At 43.1% G+C, this 11,943-nt stretch overlaps 1 protein-coding gene across 1 annotated transcript; it reads right to left on the bottom strand.

Moving 5' to 3' along the window:
• Window positions 1-130: 130 nt before the first annotated feature.
• On the bottom strand, window positions 131-9,912 carry LOC308157613 (piwi-like protein 1; the record flags this gene model as incomplete). The annotated part of the gene is made up of 20 exons (XM_080531207.1): window positions 131-247; window positions 731-878; window positions 989-1,114; window positions 2,703-2,856; window positions 3,022-3,092; window positions 3,193-3,296; window positions 4,219-4,419; window positions 4,524-4,596; window positions 4,935-5,122; window positions 5,347-5,461; window positions 5,586-5,703; window positions 5,805-5,931; window positions 6,026-6,134; window positions 6,374-6,571; window positions 6,673-6,753; window positions 7,415-7,536; window positions 8,151-8,365; window positions 8,527-8,655; window positions 9,110-9,212; window positions 9,844-9,912. 20 exons carry the CDS (start codon window positions 9,910-9,912, stop codon window positions 131-133), a joined length of 2,568 nt encoding a protein of 855 aa, XP_080387333.1.
• Window positions 9,913-11,943: the final 2,031 nt, after the last annotated feature.

Here is an 11,943-nt window from a genome sequence, read left to right on the forward strand (position 1 = left end):
GCAACAACCAGTCAAACACTCCAAACCTCAGCCACACATACGACGAGTCCTCATCTCCATACTCTAGGATCTAGAACTCTGCTATGAATAACAAATGTCCGCTCTACCCAATGTAGTAGCTGCTCCCCTCTCACAGGTAGTAGAGGAAGTCATCCAGCTTCATGTTGGGCTCTCTGTGGATGCTCTGTCCCACCAGGAAAGCAAGCTTGTGGGCATACTGGCAGGGTGCAGGCACTCGGATGATCCCCTGAAATAATTGGGGGAGACAAAATCAACGACAATTTATGCATCAAAAAACAACTTGCATGCCTGAAATGGGAAAACCATATGTAAATACAGTATGTTTGATTTCATAACCAATATGGATACGTATCAGTAGGTTTAAGATGTGTTTCAATGTGAACTACACCCTGTTCATGCCTGCATTTGAATTACTGACCAAGAGAATAGTTTAAGCAGACTTTTACCCTGTAATTTTGTGCATTTGTTGTTTTCATTACTCTAAAGTAGACATATCCACACACAAAGAATCATGTTATAAAACAATCTCTGAGTAAATATATCTCGCTTTGAATGCCCTGATGTTCCAAACTCCCAAGATCCCCCCCTCTCTCCCCGTCACAACAGACCTCACACGTTTTGATAGCTATGATGCAGCTGCACACGAAATAATGAAAGTTCGGGTAAACCTCCCCTTTAAAACTACTACTGGAAAGACAACCCAGCATACCTGCCAGTTGAAGTACATGTGGCAGAGTTTGTAGGTCAGTTTCTGCATGTGGTCAGGCTTCAGTCCACTGCTGTCATACACCACATTGTAGTGGGTTGGGGAGACGCTTCCCTGTCTAACAGCTTGGCTGACAATGAAGAAGTCGTACCTGAAAATGGGAAATTGCAACTGTAGCCACCGTTTTAAGACTGGATAAAGCAGACATAGCACATCTCTGAAAAAACAACATATTTGCTGAATTGCGTATTGAATCGATACCATTCTGGGCGGGTGACCTCAGTGTCGATGACTGTTCCAGGGGATGGGTTGGCCATCTTGCCGCCAACTTGGGCAAAGAACCTGGAACTGATCCGCTTCTTCACAACCACCACTGTGAGTTTGGGTCTAGGAGGGGAAGAGAGAAAATACGATCAGAATGATTGGTGATTGAATGTGTTAAAGGGAACCCTGGTTATTAAGACACAGTGTTTCCTCTATATGCATTGATTCGTGGCGGGCCGCCACAAATACATTTTCTCCGCCACTAATTGATTCAGGCTGCGCAACGAGAAAGGCAGCGAGGAATTATGATCGGAGAATAGAAAAAGAAAAAGCAGATTTAAGCTAGATTTAGGCCGCTTTCAGACCTACATTTCGTTCCGATTTCGTTCCGATGTTGCAATTAACCTCGTCGGCAACGCGCTTGCAAAGCAATTTTGTGATTGGTCAGAATTTAGCGGATTTCAGGAAATCCCTCTCCTCTCCCTTCGCTCGTCGCCGGTCCCTTTAATCCCGTATCCTAATCGAAAATGCAACATCAGCGACGACTGTGGGTTATTGCATTTACTGCTGTTCTCTGGTTCATGTGCTTATACCAGTGCTCAGTATACAAGTATTTTAAATGAACATTCGTAATGTAGTCTCTGATGTTCATGGTCAACTAAATCAGGCTATTTTGTGAAACAAATAATGTTCCCGCAAATGGGTTAACCGAGCAGCCTCGCACCTAACGCTAGCATCGAACTATAGCATAAACGTTGGTAAATGTCATAAACGACACAGTATTGGCAGGGGAAAAGAAGGGGAGTCGAATCTTTATTGACAACGGATGCTGGAAAAACATGCAGCTAAAATTCAGGGAACATTTGGACAATAAGAGACACAAGGTGTGGTCGCATGGTCTAATTACAGGGCAATATGCGCGGGGCAACAATTATCTATAGCCTCTAAAATCACCACGAACAGAACGGCAGAGGTACGGGTAAGCAGGGCTCATGTCGGTGTCATCAAAGGTAAAAGTTGGTTTTCTTTAACTCAGCTGATAGCATTACCTTGCTGTTGGTTGTTTACCGAATGCTCCATCTAACTGTCACACTGTGATTTTACTTGTGTAAATAGTTAATGAGTAACTTTAGACGGTTTTGTGCGTGTACTCTCATGTAGGCTTGCAATACTTTGTATTGATGAGCTGATCTTTCATTGTGACTGTAAGTCGCAAGTTTATATTCTACGGATGTTGTTCAGTGCTGTATGCGCGTTCCCGGTTCCCTGTGTACTTCATATTCGATGAGCTGATGATCTTTCTCTGTGTGTGTGTGTGTGTCTTGGGCGTATCTGTCAGTCACATGTATATGTTCAGTGCTGTATGCCCGTTCCGCATGTTCTGCTGCAGCTGTAGGATATCTTGGTATTTGATCACCTTCTATATAAAAATCACCGGTTATTTTTTATTTTTTATGTTGCCACCCTTTAGTTTTTGGTGAAATTACGTCTTTGTTTTGAGCGCCAGTGCGCGTTTCATGTGCGTGCAATTATTATTTTTTTACCACTCCGCCACTAATGTGAAAAATCCTAGAGGAAACACTGAAGATATGTAGGCCTTAATACACTCTAATTGCCATCTCGTACTAAAATATGTTGGTAGAAAGACATGAAAAATTTTGATTATGTTAGAAATCCTCAATTAAGGTGTAGGTCCTTAAGGTCCTCTTACGTGTAGTCCTTTCCCATGGTGCTGATTGAGTCCAGGATCTGTGGCACTTCGTAGTTGACCACACTCTGCAGCATCCCGTCCCCCACTCCGTCTCTGTAGATAATGATGCGTGAGGGCAGGCACTGGTTGTGCTTCAGCCAGGCCTTCAGTGCACCTGGGAAAGAGAGCCTGCACTTAGGATACTAGGGATCATTCTCATGCTTCTCTGAGGGATTATATTGAAAAGAAGACTTGGAAGACATTGTTACAATGTGGCAGTCAGTGGTCAATTTTGATATGGTATCTTATTTGAAATGCTTTGTTGTTTCATTGAACTTGCCTTGCAGAGCCACTTTCAAGCCATCCATGATCTCCTGACCACGGCTCTGAACCACACACTTGGAGAACCACCTGGAAAACAAGAGGAATCAGTTGGTACTGGCTACCAACATTGGTGGTAAAGAGCACATTCATAACCCAAGGCCATGCTTCTCCATGCTCATCCACATACCTGGACATGCCCTTGTTGAGACTGGCCACCAGAGCTCCAATGGACCTGTTCCCTGCAGCTATGTCGTGGTAGCAGTCAATGCCCACGATCATCAGCTGCTGGAGCTGTGAAACAGAGGCAGGTGAAGTTACACCTTACAAAGTTTGGTTTAGCACATGCTTCTATTGAGATACATGGGGTGGAACATAAGATTGTGGATGGAGATCACATAGGTGTGAAATGTGTGGTTGTAGAAATAGAACACGCTGTAGAAATTGTACCTGCACCCATGTGAGGTAGTCAGTCAGATAAATGTTATCCACATTAAAAAGGGAAAGTTTATCCAAAATTCATGTTCATGTGTATTTCTGGTCAATCCATAATGCATACCGTCTCAAACTATCATCATTTCAAAACGTATCATAGCTATCAAAACTCAAAGTCTATGTTTACTTCCTAAAAAAGCCCCAGAGTTAATATAATCTGGAATCGGGAATCTTGAGCAATTTGGAACATCAGGACTGATGACGGCATTCAAAGCGAGATATCTTGACCGTTTATATATATACTGTATATCTTCATCGTTTTTTGGGGGGGAAATTTGTTTTTCAGATTTTATCCCCTTTTTCACCCAATTTGGTATCCAATTGAACCCAACCTAGCATCCAATTATCCCCTGCCTATTGCGTAGGATCCGCCGCACGACCCCGTGGCCGGCAGTCCCAGAGGAGATCGCCAGGCAGACTAGCTGACTGGCTCCTCGAGCCCAGCACCGTTATTCCGGCACCCCGGGGGCGCTGTTGCGCGACGGATCCTTGTCCGGAAATATTCCTATACCGCCCTCGGGAGCGGCCGCTCAATATGCGCTCCCTGTGTGTGCCCCGGCCATATCCGGGTCTGGCGAGCTGGGATTCGACAACAAATAATAAAATTCCACTTTAAACTTATCATGAGCATTGGTCTGTATGTGCACAGCCGTTTTTTTATATACTGGGCCCCAACAACATTTGTGACTTTGGGTTTATTTCAATTCACTGTGCGACTTACTGGGATCTCCACACTCCAGAGCTCTCCTCCCATCTTGCAGTTCATCTGCAGGGCAATCTTGGTGGCCACAGTCATGACGACCTGTTGGCGGGAAAGGGTGCGAGCCAACACACACTGGCTGGGGGTGGGACAGTCCACACACAGGTACTTCTTCACACTGTCATACTTATCCTTCCTGTTGCTGGGGAGGATCACCACCACCTGAGGAGGTAACACACATGCTTTAGTCCTCATTCAACACCTAGAGGTGGTTACCTGGACACAGATTAAGACGATTGCTAGACATGTTATGCTCAGAGACTAACCATCTGGGTGGTCTCTGTAACGTTGTGCTGCAGAGCCCTGAGCAGAGACTCCTGGCGGTCCTCGTACTCCACCCTGTACACAGACCAAAACTGTCAAAGCACTGGGACATCTAACCAATGGGACTTCCACTGATGATAACATGTTCATTTTCAGATAACACCCAAGTATGATTGGCAAAGAATACTCAAGGCTTTGTAAAACACCTGTGGTACAATACTGCAGCTTAAAGTGCTCATTAACTCAAGCTTGGAACCTTAATTCTAGCTGTGCCCATTCACAGCTGGACTCACCGTTGTAATTAACTTAGGTATCATATGTTGCTCCCTGCCACTAGGTGGTGCTATAGCACTGTGTGTGTGTGTGTGTGTGTGCCTCCTTCCAGTCTCCTCCAACCCAGAGTGAGAACTCACATAACAGGCCTCTGCATGCGGATGCCCATGGGTGGGGACACCTTATTTAAGCCGTCCAGGAGGGCGTGGGCTACGTCAGCGTTGCGGTGGGTAAAGAACATGATCCAGTTGTCCAGTGGCCGGCTGCTGATCAGGGGGATCCCCCTCATTTCTTTGGACCAGTCTGCTGCCCAAGCGTTGTAGTCGTACTGGGAGACAAAAGAAAAAGAAAAAAAAAGGTTTTTGAGTTTGTTGCAATCACAGATTATGACAGGCATATACATGCAAATACATGACCAGCAAACATTCTTGTTTGGAGCTAGATCAGTACATGTTGCAGTAAAACAGAAATGTTTAGCAAGAGCTTCAAACTGCAGGTAACAAGTACTGTAATAAGCCACACTGGGGACATCATTTCTGATGTATTCAATACCGATCTGGATCCTTGGATAATCCTCTCAGTAGGGAGGACTCTGCCTGTGAGGTTCAGGAGTTTGTTGTCAAAGTTGAGCCCCCAGGTATTAATTTCAGCCTCAGCCTCAGGGTTCCTGCAAGGTGGTCAGTTTTGCAATCAACGTTGTGATATCAATATTGTAACCACTTAAAGCTGGGGTGTAGAGTCAACATTACATCAGTGCAAGGCATAGTCAAACCATATAGAGTGTGACGTACTTGTGGATGTTATTGACAAAGCGATTGAGACGCTGCTCCCTCTGCTCTGGGTTCAGTCTGGTGTGGGTGGCCAGGTCCTTCATGATGTTGAAGTCACTGCGCATCTTGTCCGTCAGGCCTATTAAAAAAAAAAAAAAAATAGCAGTGTATATAATACTAAAATAAATACTGTCCATAAGTAGTGTTTGTGAGGTTTCTCTAGTGTCAAGTCAGTGGTACCTGTAAGGTAGCAGAACTCAGGGATGAGCATGGCTGGGCCAGGGGGCGGCCCCCCAGAAGGGCCCATCTTCTTCACATGGCTTACCAGAAGGGCCTGCCGGTTGTCGGTGATGTCCAGACTATATTGCTGAATGAAAGTGTTAAATCATAATGAGTTCAGTGGTTACTGTGACACATGGTCAGTATGGTCTGATAGTTTAATTTAATGAGACAACACCTACAGTTTTGTAGTATTCTTTGAAGGAGATGTCAGAGTCCCCTCTCTTGAATGTGTTAGTAGGAGTGTGGTCCCATGCGATATCATCAATCCTGTAGGTCTTGTTATTGTACCTGAGAGAAAAAATTCCCATAGACAGTTGGTTGTTATAAATGTGAATGTTTCTTTGCAACAATGTAAAAGTGGTTATTATAAGGTTGAATAAACATTTAGTTTTTTTTTTTTAAATAAATATGAATATGCACAAATCTAAGTAGAGCTTAGTGCTTAGTACCTACTCTGCATTACTGTAAAGCGTTACCGTAGAGAAACAACAGTTGTATCTCTGCGTTCATCTAGTGGTGGGTCTTACTTGGTGAGGACAATTTGGCCCACCAGCTCCTTGGTGCAGGCCTCCATGAAGCGCTGGTCCCCACACTGCTGCTTGAGATTGCCCATGAAAGCGAGCACTGTTTCACTGCGCAGCACCTTGTGGCTCACATCCATACTTAGCATGATGCCCGACTCATACTGCAGGATGGTGGTGGTGAAGCCAGGCCAGATGGTCAGTCTGAAGAGCACATGCATACAATGAAGGACACAACAACATCTTTATTCTGTCTCTTTTGTCTTTATGGGTAAAACCACTGCCGAGACAGGTAAGGCACAGACCTGTGCTGTGGGATATTGAGTGGTTCATTTGGGTCGTAGTAATGGCGTCCAATTTGTTGCATGTTTAGTATCCGCAGCACCCTAGAACAAACAGAGAAAAACATTTTTACAGACAATGACGGAATAGAGACCGACAGAGAATGAATGAATGAATGAATGAATGAATGAATGAATGAATGGTCTTTATTGTCATTGATATAGTACAGGTACCAAACAACGAAATTTGGGAGGGGGGGCTCCCCTGGTGCTAGGAAAAAAACTAAAAACAAGAAGGGAAAATAGCTGGTTTACATAAATAAAGGCTATGTACACTATCCACTATACTATACTATACAAATTAAAACACTGTGCTGTACTCTATGCTATGCTATACCTATTCTAACATTTCCTATCTCTGAACCTTATGTACCCGAGGGTTGTCATATTGCACATAGTGTTATTGCACATTCATTTAAAGTGTCGCAGTTTGCAGGTTTGAAATGTTCACAGTTGTGTTTCAGTATTGCACTTGATTTCAATCTAGTAGCTGCCATCAAATTGTCTAGATTGTCCAGGGCCTAGAACCTAGGTCTTTGCTGTGTTCAGGGCCTGAATGGCCCTGGGGTAGAAGCTGAGCTTCAGTCTGTTTGTCCTTGCGAACATGGTCCTGAACCGCCTGTCCGAGGGCAGCCGAGCAAAGAAACGTGAGTTTGTGTCTTATTATAGGTCAACACAACCATAACCTTTCACTGGGTGCTCTGACCTTCTGAAGATGATGTTGTAGAACTGCAGGCACACTGGAGAGGTGGGTGGCAGCTCATTGGTCAGAGTGATCGTGATCTGGACATCCTCTCCATGGTTGGTCCGAGACTGAAGTACAGTTTCCTACAAAATACAATGGAAGCTCTGTGTCAAGGTTTCTCAATGAATTACAATTAGAACATGCTTCTCAAAACAGCATGTGGGAGCTGATCCATTAGATGTTGTGTGGCCTGTAATTGTCCTGTGGCTTCTATGTGCTTGAAATGTCGCTGCCCCCATAAGTGTGTATGTGGTGTTTGTTGTAGCCCCTTCAATCACCTCAGCTTGCTTACGTGTTTTTTTTGTCAAGTGTGATGTTGGGGTACCTTGTCTCAGCCACGTGTTCTTAGAATATTTAAATGTTTTATTTTAACTAATGACGTTACTTTTCAGGATGCCATGTTGCAACTGGCCGGGGACTTCAGCTGAAAATTAGCCGACTAGGCTAACGCTGCCTTTTTTACTGTATTTTATATGGTTCATGTATTTGGATTGTCCTCGATATAATAAACTAATAAACTAAACTAAACTAAACTAGATCATACTGTAGTTAGTATGTTTTTCACTCTTGCTCCAACAATTAACAGTTAACTACTTTGACAAGTTCTTACATGCCGTTTGGTAAATTATGATCTTAGTCTATCACAAATCCGAGTGATAGAGCCATCAGAAGAACCGAACCCTCTCGTGTACTGTACCCGGTTCTCAAGTCTGTGAGGCAGGAAGAGGAGGGCTCCATCAAAGGTGCGGGCTGAGCCTAGCGTCTCGTTATGATGATACAAGAGGGCAGAACGCAGGCGGCGGGACTCTATGGGGGGCTTGTAGTCCACATGGTACTGGTAAAGCACCCACTGAGGGCGGGAAAGGATGCGGAAGAAGTTGGCTTTCAGTTGAATAGGAGAGCCAGAGGACCCTGAAGACATATCACAGATGACAGCATTATATTACAGAAAACAGAACAATGACATTCTTCTGCAATGGGTTTAATGAGGATTTCATACATGGATTTATCATGTTGTTCATTATTCTAAAACTACACTATAATTGTGACCATGTAATGGCTGGCTAACACACCAGTCTTGGATTCCTTGACATGCTCCATGGCCTGCCTGGTGTTGATTCCTACATCATGGAAATCACCACGGCGTCCACCCCTCTCTCCGATCTTCACCTGCTGAAAGCCTGAAGATATCTTAAGAAGATCTGTGGAAACAAAGGGCAGAGAAATAATGCAGTTTCACTCACTCTCATTTCACATTAAACACATTGATTGAACACATTTCAAATGTAAAATGTTAGGCTTGACTACTGGTATAGGAGAGGAAGAATTAAAAGTAAAAGTGCACTTAAGGCTTGACAGGTAGACCATATGCGCAGAAAGACATGATTAATCAATGCTTGCAGTAACGTTTCTGTTCACTGTTTTCGTTCCCTCAACTCTCAAATCCGCTCGCCATGAACAAACATTTGAACAAGTTACAGAAGCAACTGCGTTCCAGACAAACTCGACCTCCAACTCAATGGAACGCATCATACACTGAAAATTCACTGGTGCATATTGAACCGTGGATGGCGAACCATACAGTTCAATATAAACAGAGAACCGTTGCACCCCTAATATGCATTAGCTACTTTAAATGACCATAGAACACAGCACCTTCTGAGGACACAAGTCCCGGGGCAATGTTCTGTCTTCCACGACCCACAAGTTGACCCTCAGAAGTGGAGTGAACTGGCCGTGCTTCCTCCTGAGGGGGAGCCTTTAAGAAAAAACATTAAAATGTAATCAAAAATACTTTATTGAAAGCCCTTACCAGTTCCTATAATAACTCATGTTTCATATCAACAACACTCCACAAAATGACTGTGAAAACTCATAAAGGTAAGTGAAGTAATCTTAACCACTCAATTAGCAGTGCAAGAGCATTCAAATACAGTCAGAACTGAATTAATGATATGCCTAAAAACTATTACAGTGACAGAATACCATAGTGACCTTATAAATTCAGCATTACATTTGTTGTCTTCTGGCAGAGATGCCATCATAGGATTATTTAGCCTGATCCATTCTCATCCTATTATATTTATATCGAGGATACACTACACAATTTATAAAATCTTCATACCGGAAAACCTCTGACATTTTGTGATCACCCTTGCCCAAATTATTGTGTCTTGCTGTTGCTCTCTCCAAGATCAGGGGTTCTCACATCACACATTTAAATGTATACATTTACATAAGATTTGACCATCAAGACCCTACAGTAGCCTCAATTCATACAGCCATGTTGGTACAGCCATGCGTAACGGCGAAATCCTGTGGGCAGAATTAATTCCTACAATATGTTGGTAATTGATGTGTATAAGGATTCTTAATGAACTCACCGACACCGCCCCTGGTGGCCCAGTCTCTTGACCGCGTGCAAGACCCCTCGACCTTGCTCTGGCTCGACCCGTCATTTTAGGTTTTGGATTACGGTAACACTGGAGTGGAACTGGAAGAAACATACAAATTAAACTTCTCATTCTACAATTTTAACATAGCAAAGTTTGACATGACTACCACGTGTACATTTGAACACAGTTAAAGACAGTCACGAGCACATGTCGTGACCACATACTGGCGCAAAGTGCTGCTGCACGAGGCAAGAGACCAGACGTAGCTAGCTAACTAACAACCACTTTGTAGTTCATAAATTAGCTAATGGAGTCATCGTTGCTTCTGTAGTCTACAGTTAAAATTCATTGCTTTAGATGTATTAATTACTAACTGGCTAATATTATTGAACATTTAAACATTGCGTTAGAACAGGCGGCCTGTCTAAACTAGCTCGCTAAAATCACAACTGGACTTGAAACCATCTCGTGTGGTTTCTCAATTAAAAGCTTATATTCTTTAATTACTTTGACAGTGATTATCTGGCAGCATGTAAGGTCATAAACATCGTGTAGCTAGCTCTATTTTCTCACAGAACGCCTTAGATGTACTTACATGGTGACTTGACTTCTTTCAACTCTCAATTGTCTGCGAGACGAACTGTGTCAGGTGATTTATAGGGCGCATCACCCTGAGTATCACTGCGCACATCATACAATTCTCCTGTCATTCATTGGTTCACAGAATACTGAATTCTATAAATATTTTATTTATTCAATACACGGGCATTATTTTCGACTCAAAGGAAGTAAAACAAATGTCTTACTATACACTGTACATATACTCTTTGTATAGTAGGCTTACTAGGCTATACAGTTGGGTAAGAGAGAGAACTATATTTTGGTAGTGTAATAGCGCAGTAATCACTACGACCATGGACATTTCGGGAGACCTCTCCCTCCCCTTTTCATAATCTCGTCACATGCGATTTGCTCCAATCTAAAATATGTCCACTAGTTGGTATAGTCCGGTTAATATGTGAAAAAATTGTTCACTTTTTCATAAAAGCACCAAACTTGGTACACTTGTACAGTTTGTTGTCCTAAACATTTTCAGACGTGGAGCCCTCGCAAAAACTCCTCCTAGTGGCCATGGCGGGCATTTTCCTTTCCGCCATAGCCGCATTGTGCTTCATATCTCCTCAACCAAACATGATAACACAGAACAGGTGATGTCTACCCCCATGTTTTGAAGGTCAAGGATTACAATGATACCATATACAACATCATAAAATGTTCTGGTGAATAGTTAGTGGTGAAATCAGTGACGTTGTGACTGAGAATGATTAAAATGAAATCGCAGTATCTGAGAATATGCATATTCAATTTTCATAATATATTTCATCTAATAATTTATTTACTATAGTTCTCTAAGTCCAGAATTGTCTATTAGGCTATGAATGTAGGTATTTCAGTTGTTGCACCTTACTTGGAAAGTGTTGACAGAGTGGATGTGGTGTGGGACTGCTATGAAGCATTAATTAATTAATTAAAAATTAAATTAAATTACAATTAAAAAGTATAATTAATTAATTAATTATGAAGCAAACAGCTTAAAGTCCCAGACAAGACAGAAGCGAGGAACGGGCACAAGAACAAGAGTGGATGGAAAAAACAAGATAGACTAGTGCAGAACACAAGAGGCAGATGGAGAGTAAAACCCAAAGCTGGGTGTATTTATTGATTCCGGGGAATAGGGGCAGAGCTTCTATAGTGAAGCAGGCAGATCAGGAGGGTCAGCAAGCAGGGCAGGCAGGTAGAGAGGGCAGGCAGGGCAGGGCAGTGCAGGCAGAGAGGGCAGGCAAGTTCACTCCAAAGTGCTCTTCAGGTAGCTGCTCCCCTCTCACAGGTAGTAGAGGAAGTCATCCAGGTTCATGTTGGGCTCTCTGTGGATGCTCTGTCCCACCAGGAAAGCAAGCTTGTGGGCATACTGGCAGGGTGCAGGCACTCGGATGATCCCCTGAAATAATTGGGGGAGACAAAATCAACGACAATTTATTCATCAAAAAACAACTTGCATGCCTGAAATGGGAAAACCATATGTAAATACAGTAT

This window comes from Nansenia antarctica (genome assembly GCF_963989245.1).
Source record: "Nansenia antarctica genome assembly, chromosome: 5".
NCBI lineage: Eukaryota > Metazoa > Chordata > Actinopteri > Argentiniformes > Microstomatidae > Nansenia > Nansenia antarctica.